The sequence below is a fragment of the Syngnathus floridae genome, chromosome 7 (genome assembly GCF_059516105.1).
Source record: "Syngnathus floridae isolate MCC-2025c chromosome 7, RoL_Sflo_1.0, whole genome shotgun sequence".
In the NCBI taxonomy this organism is placed as follows: Eukaryota; Metazoa; Chordata; class Actinopteri; order Syngnathiformes; family Syngnathidae; genus Syngnathus; species Syngnathus floridae.
In genome coordinates this window covers 16,319,760-16,334,861 of record NC_142419.1, presented here as the reverse complement: position 1 = coordinate 16,334,861, position 15,102 = coordinate 16,319,760, and the positions used below count along the sequence as shown (strand labels likewise).

The following is a 15,102-nucleotide window of genomic DNA, read 5'->3' as shown; positions in this document are numbered from 1 at the left end:
TAACCACCTTTTAAGCCACTCGGTAAATAACTTGGGGACATTCTGTCTTCTACAAACTACGGCTAGTATTAGCATGGTAGCCACCTCCCACCTACACACTCGCTTATGTAAGCGTTCGCGCTCGTGCTGGATAAAGGTTCATTTAGGCTTTGTGGACACTTACGAAACTGAGCCCCCCCCGCAACGGACCCTCCCACGCCTTCATCTACTTCACAGCCTGATTCCTCGGCAGTGACTCGGCGTGGGAAACACCACCCGCGCGTTCGCTAGCAAGCGCCATCCATCCGACGCGCGGGCACGGAGGCGGTGCCGTGCGCGCTCCCGTGCCAGAGTGCAGTGAAGACACACCAGTAAGCGGAGAAGCACCTCAGGAGACAGGCAGGAGCTCCTTTGCCTTTTTTGTTTTGTTTTATATTTTTATTCATTCCGATTTTGGACGTTGTCAACAGCGGACACTATCGCCGGGCGTCGATGCAGTGCCATGTCGACTACATCCTGGCGGATGCCGAGGAGCTGCTCCCTTCGGCGGTTTAGACCAGCGGAGGACACCCGGCCGCAGCAGGTAGGAGGACGCACGAAGCCGCCCTCATCCTTCCGTCATGACATCACGTAACACACACACACGTTAGACTGCACAGTCGATGCACACAAACGTTGTCATCCAGAAAGAGCAGCAAATGTGGCAAGGTGAGTGGTCGGTGGGTGGGTGGTTGGGTGGGGGAGGACACAGCTGTTGCTTTGGTGCGCCAGGTCAGAGTCCACCTGCAAAGAAGTTAACCCAGTTAGCTGTAACCGGCCACTTGACACTTAAAGCAATATAGTGTAATACTACCTATCAGTGTTCGCCCCCCCCCCCCCCCCCACACACACACACACACACACTCGCTGTTCCTGTTCCTGTACATGTCTGCAATATTATGCATAATCATTTTAATAGACAGCAACCAAAAAAATGCAACCTTATATATGATCAAGGCCACTTGGGACGAGTATGTTATGTAAAATGACAAAACATAGACATGTGACCAAAAAAAGCGCGTAAGTCACGTTTTAAAACTTGAGAAATATAGTAGTGTCATTGTTTGTCCGGGATTTTGTAACTTAAATGGGTGTGACAAGGTGTGAGAATGAATCACTTGATCCGACAATAAATCCGGCTATTTTGATAGTCGGTGAATCATTTAGACATTGGTCAACTTAAAATTGTTCTAAATTTCTAAATTGTATGTAGTGCGCTGTGAAAGCAGAATTGTTAGCTTTATGTTAAACCAAATTTACAATTTTTTTATGGTTTTTGTAATAGATATAGATGAAAAAAAAATTGGATTCATCGGAAAATAATTGACGGAGCAATTGATTGCTAAAGCAGTCGTTTGGTGCGTCTTGGGTAGTATCAGATTTTTTGTAATGAACTTTTATTGACTTTTTCAGTACCATGTGGTGATTCCCAACCTTTATCGCTCCCATTCCGTGAATTTTTCCGATCGCCAATCAAGGAAATATAGTCAAATTATTAAGCACACTGTGGCTGCGCCCAGTAATTCAATAAGAGTGCACCGCGGAATGCAGTCAACACGGGCCCCGCGGTGTAGAGGAGGCCGCCGGTTACCATGGCAACCCCTCCCGTCCACGCCGACGACTCCAGACTGAGGATGAGGTGGCGAGAGGAGGGTAATAAGCCTCCCAGAAACCTTTTGACTCGCTCAATCTGCCCGAGGCACCGTCTTCCCCGCCCCTTCTCCTTTTCAGCCATTTTTTTCAAGTGCAGGGGGGAGGGAGGGGGGTGTCGTACGATCACGTAATCTTCTCCAAATCTGCCAGATTAACTTGATGTCGGCTCACACGGTGGCTCAATCGCCCCGTCGTCACACCAAGGGCAGGGTGCACGGCGATTAAGCACGCTCTGATTAAATTGTGGACAATAAAGCCACAAATATTTAATCAACACGCCCGTCCGTCCGTCTCTCACCCGAGATGACGATGTAATCCCACCGCGCTATAAATAGACCACAAAGACAACTTTTGCCAAGACTCTCGTTGACTCCTACACCGATTACATCACGATGCGGTATCGATGAGCATTTGGATACATTCTTGGTGGACTATCAGAGAAATATATCCGTGACTAATCGGGCTCATCTGCTCATGTTTACGCTGAGAAAATATGTCGGTAGACATTCGTCCTGTCAAGACAGCAGCAGCTGAAACACGTTCCATAAACAGCCCGCATGGAGTAAGCTCGTCCTATTTTTTGCCATGTAGGCCATCAGATAGATGTCGGGTTTTTTTTCAATGCGGGTTTAAGAAAAAAAACACCTTTTAAGTATTGGTGCTTCAAAGGGTTCCTTCCAGGAAGACTGTCTTGTTTGTTGCTGCTTCAGGACCAGCAGAACCGTGGTGGCGTCTGCTTTGCCGCAGAAGATACGATGTAATGTTACATTCGTGTCAGAACGTGCGCTTTGTTCGACGATGACGTCTTCATGTTCGGCTTTATCGGTACGAGCCTTTTTATCTGCCTGAAGCTCTCGAGTCTACAATGTGATCCATTTTTTAAAAAATTGCAACGATAGCTGTCATGGTTTATCTTGCCGCCATTTTTTATTTTTTTATCACACAAAAACTTGGCATTTGCACTGGGGTGTGTAGACTTTTTATAGCTCAATGAGAGTAGCACTATTGATGAAGAAAATCAAACATATCTCATTTGACTTGACGGGTGTGTCAAGCTCATGTTTTTCAGTCGATGTTAGCCTTCACATTTTAGAACACAGCTTTTTTTTTTTTGTCCTCGGCGTGCGATGCTGGTCGACAAGGCCAAGTATTAGACTGGTATGCTGCATTTTTCCCCCGAGGAATGCGCTGTAATTGCAGATATTGTAAATAAAGACAAGACCAAGGTGAGGCCCGCGTTTTTAAATCAAACGACACGTCAAAGGCATTTGAAGCGCTTGTATAAAAATGAATCGCAGTCTGGTCCTGTACGCCTGCTTGCATTCTGCTGAGTCATCAAGTCCGTCAACAGCCAGCCAGCGAGGCTCCAAGCCAGCCAGCCAGCCACGTTCCTGGTGGGAAAGTGCTCCGGTGATGAGTTCACTCCCAACGTTTCAATGCTGATTAGTGACGACCTGGAACGGCTTCAGCGTTTAAATGTAATGGAGCCTTTAGTGCTTCTTGCGCCCCTATGCCCCCACTCATTGTTTGTCGCCAAGCATTCATTGCAAAGCTAGTTATGGGAAGATTGCGGAGAGGAGCATTAGAGAGTCTGGTTTCGCTGTGCCTTCTGTTTGTTTACACGACATGAAGAGAGAAGGAGTAATCATATCAGCCAGCTAATAGCCCCAGAAATACTTTTGGTATCACTTACAAGGTGCGACAGGGTTACTATCAGGGTTGAAAAAATGATCTCATTCAGTGTCGTAAAATGCAATTTTCAAATCACAAAAGTTGCATTAGCTGTGTGTTCATTTGCCTTTATTTTAGCGGAGCTAGCCTAACATGAACTCAAAATATTTTATATGAAACAAGCCAAATTGTTTTTTGGTTTTTTTTATAAAACAACGCACAAAGTTGTAACCCTAACCCCTTTCATCCAAATCAGGCTAATTTTAAGTATCATGCTCCCCCAACATAGCCTATTCCATTCCCTTCAGCAAGTAGACGCCCCCCTCCGCATCATCACCGTGTCAGCTGGCAGCATCGTAGCATGACATCATCACATATTAGTTGGAGCGTTCTCGCCTCAGGAGGAGGCGCTCGCGCGCTGCACACTCTTCCTTCTTCTCTTCACCCACCTGCCTTAAAGCGCTCTTTCTCTCCCCGCCTTTTTTTTTAATCTCATCCCTCGCGTTTCAGGGAGCTCGCGGAACCACGGCATCATGGAGGCTGGCTGCGTGGTTGCCGCGGTGATCGAGAATGCCGCCGCCTCGCGGCCCCGGGGGGACCCAGAGAGTCGTCGCGTCCTTGAGGGGTGAGAGCATCTTTTCTTTTCTGCACTCACAACAACTTCTATGGAGTCAGCAAGCATCAATGTATCTTCCATTCGTGCACAGCCAATTTGCAGTTTGTGACTTCATGTTGCAATCTGAGTCATGTGTGCTCTCATGTCACTGAGCTCATCACCCTGAATAAGTGTGACAACGCCTTCCGCCTTTTTGTTGCTCATAAAAGTCGACCCCCCCCCCTTCGAACTCATTGAGTCACATTTGGAGTCGGTCTTTTGTGAAGCGCTCGACTGGTGGTTGGCCGCCTTTATGGTCGGCTGAATAGGTGAGCCGAACACAAAAGCCACAGCGAGACTGCACTTCCTCTCGGCTTTGTCATGTCTTACTGGCAAGATTGTTCGAATCTTATCAGTCACATGTCGAATGACTTCAACCATGCTAGTGCAGTGTCATGATTTGAGGGTGACACGTATTGTTGACTCACTTGCCCCCTCTGCTGGCTGACTGGCAAATTACGACATTTTTTTTTCTTTTTTGGCACTCATTAAGCTTGTCACTTAATTGTGCTTGCTGACTAACAAGTCATAATAAAACCACCATTAATATGTTGCTTCGGGGTGAGACAACGGCCATTTTGTTTCCCTACAGAGACACGACACCATTCACTCAGCCGAACAAAGATGATGTCTTACCTCAAGCTTCCCCCAGCAGCCCCGTAGACGAGGGACAACCACGGGAGATACAGGTACACATCCATACAACTGGCAAGATGCCTCATGAACGTTGTGTTCTTTTACCAAAGACGCGCTTTGTCGTCTATCTTATGTCATTGCCCTTTATCGTCTGTTAACTGAGTGGTTTTAAAGTCTCGGAGGGAAATGTAACGCTGGAAGGAAAAACACTAAGTGCGGCTTCTCTTAACACTAAGTGCGGCTTCTCTTTTGTGGACATGACCAGCCAGTTGGTTGAGTATGGGATGACGAAACCAGCTCAATCCATTTAACTGGTTTTAATATTCAAATGCTAACGTGCCTCGGGCCTGTTAAGGGTCGAATCGCAAACGGCGTCGGGTCGATTGCAAACACCAAACAAGATGAACCTGTTCACAAAATGGTTTTGTGTTTGTATGCCCCGACCGTGTGGAGGCGACGAATGACTTTTAGTGCAAAGATGATTTCGCTTGTCCACGTTAATCGGCGTCCGTATTTGTGTGGCAGGCGCGCAGTGATGACATCACAGCCGAGCCCCTCCTGCGCTCCTGCGTCAGCACGGCGAGCATGAAGGTCAAGAACATGAAGAAGTAGGTGCTCCGTGCTATTACGGGCTGCAAATCAGGCCTCGTATCCAGGCCAGTGCAATGAGCCCCCCCCACCCTTGCGTCTTTTGCCTCCATCACAGCATCAGACTAGCGAACTGATGCCGTTGTACTTTGCAGGTTGACCTTTCCCAAGGGTCACTTTCCCCGTCTGGCCGAATGTGCGCACTTCCACTACGAGACTGCTGACTTTGGGAACGTTGAGGTAAGCCCTCCTTGACAAAAAGTACTTTTTTTTTTTTTCGACCACTTAGGCCTAGAAATATCAACCGCCACTATTTTTCACACTTATTATTATTTTTGGTGCCACTCCCACTCGTTTGTTAGCTCTCTCAGTTATAATCTCTTAATCCAGATCCCACCACCGTTTTAAAGCCGTGATCTCGCCTATTAGTTTGAGAATAAACCACACGGAATCAGCTTATGACTTTATAAGTCGACATCTCGAACGCGGCTGGCGAAAGTTGAGGCACGAGCTCTTCTAAAAAGCGCATCTGGGCTAATCAAGCTTGAAACGCAATTAGCCGAAATTGTCTGCTTTCCAAAAACAATCTTTTCGACATGTAGAAAAATTCCAGCATCACTGTTTGCATGCTAATGTTGCATCGGGTGATTAGCATTCGCCTCAAAGCGCTTCTCTTGCCTCCCACACGAGCAGGGTTAGCGCTTGAGGCAGCATCCCAATTTAAGGAGCTGCATTTCAAGGACAATCACGCAAACTATGTGCCCGTTTGGACCCGGCTGTAAAATCATGCCAAGGGTGGAAGAAAAGCAGGTGAGATTTTTTTCGACGTGTCAGTAGTACACACAGCGAGGGAGATGTGACGTCAGATAGGGGGGAGGGGGTTGGAAGGATCAGATCTCACTGAACCGGACAAGGGCAGCGAGGACAACCCCCTCGCACCTCCATCCTCTCCAATCTCCCTCACAGCCCCAAACGCAGTGCCAGCTTTCACGGTAGCCGCGTCCAGGTTTGGCCGAGACGAGGATTCGCATTCGTTCACTGCCAAGTCGCCTTTTGTGGCGAGACAGAAGCGCTGTTTAGAAAGGGGGAGGCAGGCGGGGATGGAAGGGGGAGGGGGCACCAAAACAGGGAGGAGGGGAGTCTGAGACACAGTGCGGAGCATCCTCGTCTCATCTGGATGTTTTGAATGGGAGAGCATGCACCAGCTTCCAGCTAGCGAGGAGCAACGTCGGTTTGTGAAGCAAACATTTGAGTTTTCTTTTTTTTTTTTTTTTGTGGAGCTTTTGGGAGGTCCAGGACCAAAAGAAAGATCTGCTTCCAGGTAACACAGGCTTGTGCTAGCGTAGCCTTTTATGCTAATGCTTTCATGAAAACTTGGAGTATAACCTAAGTCAGCAACTTTGTTTTTGCCTACCAATTGTTTTTTTTTTTTTTTGCTAAATTACATGAAAGAAAAGCAATGAGATTGAAATTCTTGCAGCACTGTTCTGATTTTGTTTGTGAATAATGCATGGATGTGATGCAGGGCCAACAAAGAATGACACATTGGTGGCAGTCCAGTGGATGTGCATATCAGGCTTTTGTTACTCTTTCTTTAGCCATCATAACAAGTTGGCAGTGATCCATTTGAGGTTTATTCAGAATTGGCTGAGGTGGGGCCATTCCAATTAACTCTGCTAATACCCTTTGTATGTTTAATTACTGTTTGGATTATGGCGCGTGGATTTTCTCATTTTTTGTTGAGGCTCAAACCAAGAATTTTTTTTTTTTTTACTGCCGATTCTTAACTTTTTTTTGCATTGTAAATTTGAAAAAGAATTCAAAAGACAGCTTGAAGCGCTACATTTGGCTGCTAATGCAATTTCTACACTTTCCACCCAAGTGGAATTTTGCACACGGCTGACATGCATCAAGACATTGAGCTGATTTTTTTTTTTTCTTGGTTCTTCTTTTATTTTCTCGGTGTTCCTGTTCACCGCCTCGTAGCAGTAAACTGGGTCGCCGCGCGTTGTGTAACAGCCCGTCTCAATGTGCTTCAAACTGTTATAAATACCCAGAAGCTCCCGCGACTCATTGCTTCCACATCTGCCAATGTATTCCCAAAACTCTTTTTTTTTTTTTTCTTCCCCACTCAGAGCATCACTAAAGAGGACGTTTGGTTGGAGCAGAGTAAAAAAAAAAAAAAGGCTCAAAGCTTATAGAATTATTTATTTATTTGTGACTGCATGATTGATGAATAGTGGACGAAACTGCTCCAATTAATGTTTTAATTTTTCACCTTAGCTGAGTAACCAAAATGTTGTCTGGATACATTTTTTAAAATTTATTTCCAGGTCGCCTCCGCAGAGGATGTCAATTATTTAAAATCTTATTTTAATCTTATTTACCTTTATTTTTGATCTGCTTCTTTCTTAGCTGGCCTTTGCAGAAGGGCAGAGTGAAATCCAAAAGGGGGGCCAGGACTCCAAAGAACTTCTCTTTCTGGTCCAGATCACCTGCCAGGTACTCTCGCCGCTTCGTGTCAAGATTTCAACATCTTGAAATGCTTTGGTCTTCCTTCCAGGCTCGAAACTGGCTGGTGAAGAGGTCCTACGAGGACTTTCGTGTGCTGGACAAACATTTGCACTTGTGCATCTACGACCGCCGCTACTCACAACTCGCCGAGCTGCCCAAATACGACCCGGCCAAGGATACGGCCCAGGTATTGGCACTTTGGATTTTCAGGCGAGTCTGAAACACAACATTCTTAACACTTACATTTTTTTTCTCTTCAGGCAGTAAACAAGATGTTGGCCACCTACTTGTCCCGTTTCTCTGTCATCGCCGACAACAAGATCAATTGTGGTCCGGTTCTGACATGGATGGAGGTAGTAAAGCGTGTGTGTGTTTGTGTGGATAAAGTTGATTTATAGTAAATGTGTGGACATGTTTTGTAGATTGACAACAAGGGGAACCATATGCTGGTGTCTGAGGAGGCGTCCATCAACGTCCCTGCCATTGCCGCCGCCCACGTCACCAAACGCTACACAGCTCAGGCCACCGATGAATTGACCTTTGAGGTAACAGCACAAAAAAAAAAAAAAATCAATATATCTGGATTTGTGTTTGAGTCTTTTGTTAGTTGAGCTCAGTATTTATGCTGTAGTTTAATTGGGGTAATTTTATTTTTTGTCATCAGGTAGGGGACATTGTTTCTGTCATCGACATGCCTCCAAAAGAGGATACAGGCTGGTGGAGAGGCAAACATGGCTTTCAGGTAAAGCAACTTTTTTTGTATTATTTAATACTCTTCTTTTTCTTCCGGTGTGGAAAATTTGTGATTTTATTTGTCAGTTTAAGCATTTTTTTTTGTATTATTTAATACGCTTCCTTTTTCAAAAGTTTCAAAGTCAAAAAAAATTATTTAAAACACTTCTTTTTTTCCTGGTGAGGTATTTTGCGATTTTTTTTTTTTTTTTGTTTGTTAGGTAAAGCGTTTTTGTTTTTTTAAATGTTTTTTTTTTTCCAGTGAAAAATTTAAAATTTTATTTATCAAATAAGTTTTTTTTTCTGGTGAGGATTTTATTTTATTTGCAGTCATAATCAATATAAGAAATAGATTGGAAACATTAAAAAAAAAAAAAATCCCACATTGATGGCCTGACATCACCTTGAATAAATGTGTCTTCCACGGACTTCTCAGGTTGGTTTCTTCCCGAGCGACTGTGTCGAGCTGATAAACGACAAGCTTCCTCCCAGCGTTCAAAGCTCGGTTCCCAAACCAGGTACGCCGCCCCTCTTTATTCTTTCCTGCATAATTGATGTCCAACTTCCTCCTGGGACATGAGACAGATTGCACTCAAGTGGGCTTTTTGTCTCTCCATCGACAGTATGTAAGAAGCACGGCAAGCTGGTTACCTTCCTGAGATCTTTCATGAAGTCACGGCCGCCGCCGCAGAAGCTTCGCCAGCGCGGCATTCTCAGGGAGCGAGTGTTCGGCTGCGACTTGGGCGAACACCTCCACAGCTCCGAACACGAAGGTGAATTGCGACGAAAGCAAGAATAAAAAAAAAAAAAACGATAAGAAAAAATTGCTTCTATAAAATTTCAATAATGTCGATCAAGAAACGAGAGCATCGGCATTAGCCTGCTTGTGTTGGTTGGATCAATTCCATGTCGGTTTTTAATCCTCTCAAGGGATTTATTCATAATCGGGGGTGGGGGGGGCACGCTTAATATCAGCAGCCACCCTCATCCAGTGCAATGAAATTTTATAGCTCGCAATGACTCATGCTGTGTTGTTGGCTGTAACAAAAAGACATTTATTGCCTTCAAGCTGGCTCTAAATTGCTCCTTTTGGTGTCTGCCTTCAGTCCCTCAGGTTGTGAAGAGTTGCGCCGAGTTCATCGAAAAGCACGGCGTGGTGGACGGAATTTACAGGCTCTCTGGAATCTCCTCCAACATCCAGAAACTCAGGTTGCTTTTAAAATGGATTTGTTTATGTGTTTTGAAAAAAACATTATATCATGGTTTTTAATTTGTCCACGTTCAGGCACGAGTTTGACTCGGAGCAGATTCCCGACCTGAGCCGAGATGTCTTTCGACAGGACATCCATTCGGTGGGCTCCCTCTGCAAGTTGTACTTCCGAGAGCTTCCTAACCCTCTGCTCACCTACCAGCTGTATGACAGATTCTCAGTGAGTTTTTCTGTGGTTGCTGATGACACAAATTTAAAAAAAAAGAGAGAATGGGAGTCTAAGCCTCTTTGTCTCGCTCCCAGGAGGCCGTGTCTGCAGCCACAGATGAGGAGAGGCTGGTTAAAATCCACAACGTCATCCAGCAGCTGCCGCCTCCACATTACAGGTCTGCTCCATAGCTCGCTAGCACATTCTGGTGGCTACAAATGCGATTGCATGTGCAAAAAAATAATAATAACAAAATAATAATAATGATGACACTCAATGTGCAGGACGCTGGAGTACCTCATGAGACACTTGTCCCATCTGGCCACTTTTAGTTCCAGCACCAACATGCACACGAAAAACTTGGCCATCGTGTGGGCACCAAACTTGCTCAGGTGAGTCAGCCATTAAAGTGTTCGTCGCTTTGCTCAACTAAGACACTCTGGCTGTGCGTTGCAGGTCCAAACAAATCGAGTCGGCCTGCTTCAGCGGCACGGCGGCCTTCATGGAGGTGCGCATCCAATCGGTGGTGGTGGAGTTCATCCTCAACAACACCGAGGCGCTCTTTAGCACCAAGCTCAACGCTATCATTCGGGAAAGCGCCGGTGAGTGCAAAAATCTGATTGCTCCACAAGGTGGCGCTGACTCGGAGCGTGTATCTCCTAGGTAACAACACCTTATCCAGACCCAAGTCTCTACTGGTCTGCTCGCCATCCACCAAGCTGCTGTCTCTGGAGGAGGCTCAAGCCCGCACTCAGGCTCAGCTTAGCTCGCCAGCCACCACGCCCTGCCTCAGCCACAGCGACTACATCGAGGTCGGGGAAGGGCCCGGGGCTCTGCTGGGCAAGTTCCACACGGTCATTGAGCTCCCGCTGGAGAGGTGCGTTCAAGGACCGGCCCAGCATGACATCACAGACATAGCCCAATGGACGTGTTTCGAGTTGATATCGCTCCCCCCCTCCCTTTTCTGTTTCGTAGTGTCAAGCGGGCTCCGAGCAAACCCAAGAAGTCTCCTGTGGGCAACTGGCTGTCCTTCTTCCACCTGGGTAAGTCGCACTCCGTGTCCAAACGTAAGCTGAAGCGACACCCCAGCGAGCCCAACGAGATAAAGAGCATCGCACTGCCAGGTGGGCTCGCTGACTCGTGCCGCCTTTTTCATTTTCCGTTTAATCGGCGCGCACGATTCACTTTTCTTGCCGAAATAGGCGGGAGAGGCGACAGCGGCACATTGCGCTCAGCCAAAAGCGAGGAATCGCTCACCTCGTTGCACAATTTGGAAGGTAATCGAGTCTATTTTGCCCACGCTGCAAAGAAATGTTTTTAAGATTTCAAAATATATTTTTTTTCCTCTCTAGGCGAGCCTCCAGAGTACCAGCATCTCCGTCCCCGCTCAATCAGTGAGGCCGTGCCCGCATCCGACCGAGATGACGTGTTCGGAATCAGAAGCAAACCTCCGTCGAGTCAGAACGGCACCCAAGAATCTTCGCCTCCCCTGCCGGAGGACGACATCGAACTGGACCCGCCCGTGGCCGGAATGTCCTCGCTGGACTTTGACCCCATGTCCTTCCAGTGCAGCCTGGCTTCCGGGACTCCTCGGGCACCCCGCAACAGGGAGGGACTGAAATTCAGGAAGGACGAGTCAGACGCCACAACTTCTCCAAATAACATCAACAGCCCTGCGCAGCTCCGAAAAGGTAAGCGAGGAAATCTCCGGCAGATGTTCCGACTTTTCACCTTTTGCAACCCACAGGGGAGACGGCGGATGCGAAAGAGCTCCGAGCGCCTTACGGACATTGCAGCCCGCGCAGCTCGGCCAGTCAGGCGTCGGCGCTGACGGACTCCACGCAAACCCTGCCGGATCCAGGTCAGTAGGACTCACCTGTAAAGTCAGCACTTCTTGTACAGTGCATCCAGGAAGGATTTTGCAGCACTTCCATTTTTCTATATTTTGTTGTCATGGGCTCATTCCAAAACGGGTTTCCTCAAAATTCCAAACACAAAACCCCATGTTGGAATAAAACGTAAAAGGGAGGAAAAATGAAGTTCTCTGAATACTTTCCGCATGCACTGTATATAGTTAGCGTGTTTATGTAGATTCTTATGAAAGCTTTTGTGTCCTGTCCCATCACGTCTTACCATAGCTTTGTTTGTCCTGTCATACTGTAGCGTTGTTTGTCTTCTGCCCCCCCAGGAGCAGATAGACTTATGAGTTCAGTGTCTATTCTCCCTCCTCACCCTTCCCCGACGAGCGCCGCCCGCAAGCTGGCTCTGGCGCTGGCCGAGTCGGCGCAAAAGGCCAGCGGCGGCTCGCAGAGAAGAAGGAACCAACCGGCTCGCCCTCTCCAGCGGCAGGAAGCTCAGGACAGGCCGACTCGGCCGTCGGCTCTGGATCTCAAAATGTGCCCGCAGCCGTACGCCGGCGCCTCCCAGTGGCAGACGCCCGCGCACCTCTACTCGCAAGCGGAGAGTAACTTCACGCCCAACGTCAGCCCGCTCGGCTCGGGCAGCCTGGACTCGCGGCACGGCGACGTCACGCCGGAGGAGCCCACCTATCAAAGCGTGGGCGTTTCCACTCCCACCGAGCCCGTCTTCTCCCCGCGCAGCCCCTTGACCTCCCCCGTCTACGCCAACGCCGACTCCATCAACATCTTTAACTTTCGCGCCATCCTGGCCGAGACCTCCATGCCCGCCTCCATCGACGAAGTCCTCCCGCGATCTTTCCAGTCTCCATCATTCCGCCGCTATGCTTACAGAGCGCTCGGCCCGCTCGACGACGTCCAACGCAACCCGAGCCATCGGCCCCCGCATTCCTTTCACTCCGGACGACTCGCTCGCTGCCTTCGTCCCGACGCTCTGCCCCGTCACCTCTCGGGACCGAGACACGTGTTCAGGCAGTCCTCGGAGAGCCGCTGCACCGCCTCCGGGTTAGGACCGCCCCTGTCGCCTCAGTACCGACGCTACTACCGAGACGAGCAACTTCCGGCCGCCGGCCAGCGACAGCAAAGCCACTGGCAGCGCTCCGAAGACAGCTTGGTTCTGCATCCCGCCATCAGGCGGGCGCGCTCCTTCCACGCCCCGCAAATCAGTCGCTACGAGCTGGCCGCTGACGTCCTGCCCCCTGATTTTTATCCTGAGCAGGAGGCGGCTTATCAGAGGCTGCTCCAGCCCCACTTTGAGGACGTTCAGGTTCAACAAGTGCTGTACAACCCTTACCCGGATTTGAACCCTACCGACTACCGAGATGCTTTAGATCCTTTCCAACGTAACAGTATGCGCCACGGTCAGCCTTATAGGACGCGGTCCACCAAGGAAAGAGCGCCGCCAGAGTTCTACTACTCCCCACGACACGGCCATCCTCCCGAAAGGGAACTTTTCATGAACAGCGACGACTTGGTCGTTTACCAGACGCAGGAGAGTAAAATAACGTCTCCCTACGACAGTCCGGTTTCCCCGGCTGGCTCGACGGGAAGAGAGATCATGCACATAAGGAGTAAGTCGGATCCGGGAAACGGGATGCTGTCGGCCGCCAAAAGGGAAAGCCAAAGCGCCGTCAAGGCTACGTCGCCCTCCTTTCCCCAGCCGCATCGCGTCCTCGTCAACGAGAGCGCCTCGCAGCGTCGTCGCCAGGCGCCGCTTCGGAAAATCCCCTCGCTGCCAGAGAGCAGCTTTGCCGAGCTGAGCGACAGAAGGCAAACGGACCCTTTCAAGAACGCCCGAGCCGGCATCCTCAGGAAGCCCGAGCGATCGCAGAGCACCCGAGAGAATCGCCATCATCACCGCCCTGCCAAATCGCCGGTGGGTGCTGAACACGCCGGATCCTTTTCCTCTCAGCCCAACAGAAGGACTCAGAGCGCCAAAGTGCGGCCCGTGCGCTACGACCACACGGCGGGGGGCTTTTACGCAGCGCCCCGGCCTAAATTCACAAGATCCACTCAAGCCGGGCCTGGGTACTCGCCGGGCCCGGACACCACCGCGTCAACCTCCGCCGCCGCCGTTCCGCACGCCGGCCACAGGCTGCTGTCCAAGGCTCTGGCTCAGGATGCTTTTTATCAGTCGGCAGTCAGGACACACTCCGGCGTCCGTGAGTGACACTCGCGGCTTTTTATGTCCATGCACAGTTGGGCCAAAGGAGAACAGCACTTTATCCTCTGCCAGACCATCCGACTGTTTTTTTAAGCCTTCTGTTGAACCTGCTGGAGCTGTACAAAGCTGCCGCTAAGGGGCGGAAGGGGGGGCATGCTGCTAGTGTCATCTTTACCAAGATTTTTTTTCATTTAAACCAGGGCTGTGGAACCTAAGAGTCAATACATAAATGCATTTTTTTCCCTAGGAGTCTAAAATAGTTTAATTAAAAAAACAACATAACATCAGACCAAAGGTTCCCCAGCTCTGCTTTAGCTTTTCAATTTGACAAAATGGCTGTCATGTTTTAGTTGCGTACAACCCAAGGGAAGACCAGGTCAATTTTAATTAGTTGGGTACGCTGAAGAACGTGTACAGATTTTTTTTTCTAGTGTGGTTCTGTATGTTTTGTAAAAAAACACGCAGCTGACTAAAAACATGGCCAATGTACTGTGCATGTCTCATTGCAGTGCGCTCAAAACTGGAAGCACTTTGTATGAAAACACATTGTCTTAACAATGCATCGGCGTGACGTCTACTCCAAACCTCTCGATAGAAACATCCGATATATTTTTCTGTGGAAACACAAATGCTTGCTCGCTTGCTCGGAATCGTCGCGGAATGCAGAAAAAAAAAGCGCACTTTTTAAAAACGGGAATCGACCTCATTGCGATCGCTGACTTCGATGTTTTATGAAATCATGAAGCTACCGTATATACGCTCTCTACCTTCGATTGACGCAGCTCCCCCTGTGAGAAAAATCTATTTTTGTCTATTGATGTTTTGTCACATAAATGGTGGAACTGTGACATTATTATACTAAAGGTGTTTTACTCTTAAGTTATGTAGAGGATTTTATTCTAATAAGACATGTTCAATACATTTCATTTCTAGTGCTTGTCTTAAAAAAGAGAATAAATATATCATCCGTTCCAAATAAATGATCATTATTGTATTATCTTAGAGGCGTTTCAATTGTGGCTTTCACCCCACGTGTAGTAGTGTTGACGGTCACTAGGTGGCGCTCAGACAAGCCTTTACGGCGGTTAACGGCAGATCTTGCTCTGCCCAGGAGGTCATGAATGACTCATTGCTTTG

The 15,102-nt window shown here is 48.3% G+C and overlaps 1 protein-coding gene and 1 long non-coding RNA gene across 2 annotated transcripts; one reads left to right on the top strand and one right to left on the bottom strand.

Annotated features, from left to right (window-relative positions):
- Nucleotides 1–51: 51 nt before the first annotated feature.
- Nucleotides 52–14,967, top strand: arhgap32a (Rho GTPase activating protein 32a). Its single transcript, XM_088381147.1, has 23 exons — nucleotides 52–562; nucleotides 3,853–3,967; nucleotides 4,590–4,686; nucleotides 5,159–5,241; nucleotides 5,377–5,461; nucleotides 7,637–7,723; nucleotides 7,785–7,922; nucleotides 7,996–8,088; nucleotides 8,158–8,280; nucleotides 8,400–8,477; nucleotides 8,904–8,985; nucleotides 9,091–9,240; nucleotides 9,574–9,676; nucleotides 9,753–9,897; nucleotides 9,981–10,063; nucleotides 10,170–10,277; nucleotides 10,342–10,487; nucleotides 10,549–10,762; nucleotides 10,861–11,009; nucleotides 11,088–11,162; nucleotides 11,238–11,576; nucleotides 11,633–11,746; nucleotides 12,074–14,967. Exons 2-23 carry the CDS (start codon nucleotides 3,876–3,878, stop codon nucleotides 13,969–13,971), a joined length of 4,482 nt encoding a protein of 1,493 aa, XP_088237273.1. The 5' UTR covers nucleotides 52–562; nucleotides 3,853–3,875; the 3' UTR covers nucleotides 13,972–14,967.
- LOC148395623 (uncharacterized) lies at nucleotides 632–1,652 on the bottom strand. The gene is made up of 2 exons (XR_015859494.1): nucleotides 1,453–1,652; nucleotides 632–762 (listed from the first exon to the last, which is right to left on the bottom strand). It is a non-coding gene; the product is annotated as an uncharacterized LOC148395623 (long non-coding RNA).
- Nucleotides 14,968–15,102: the final 135 nt, after the last annotated feature.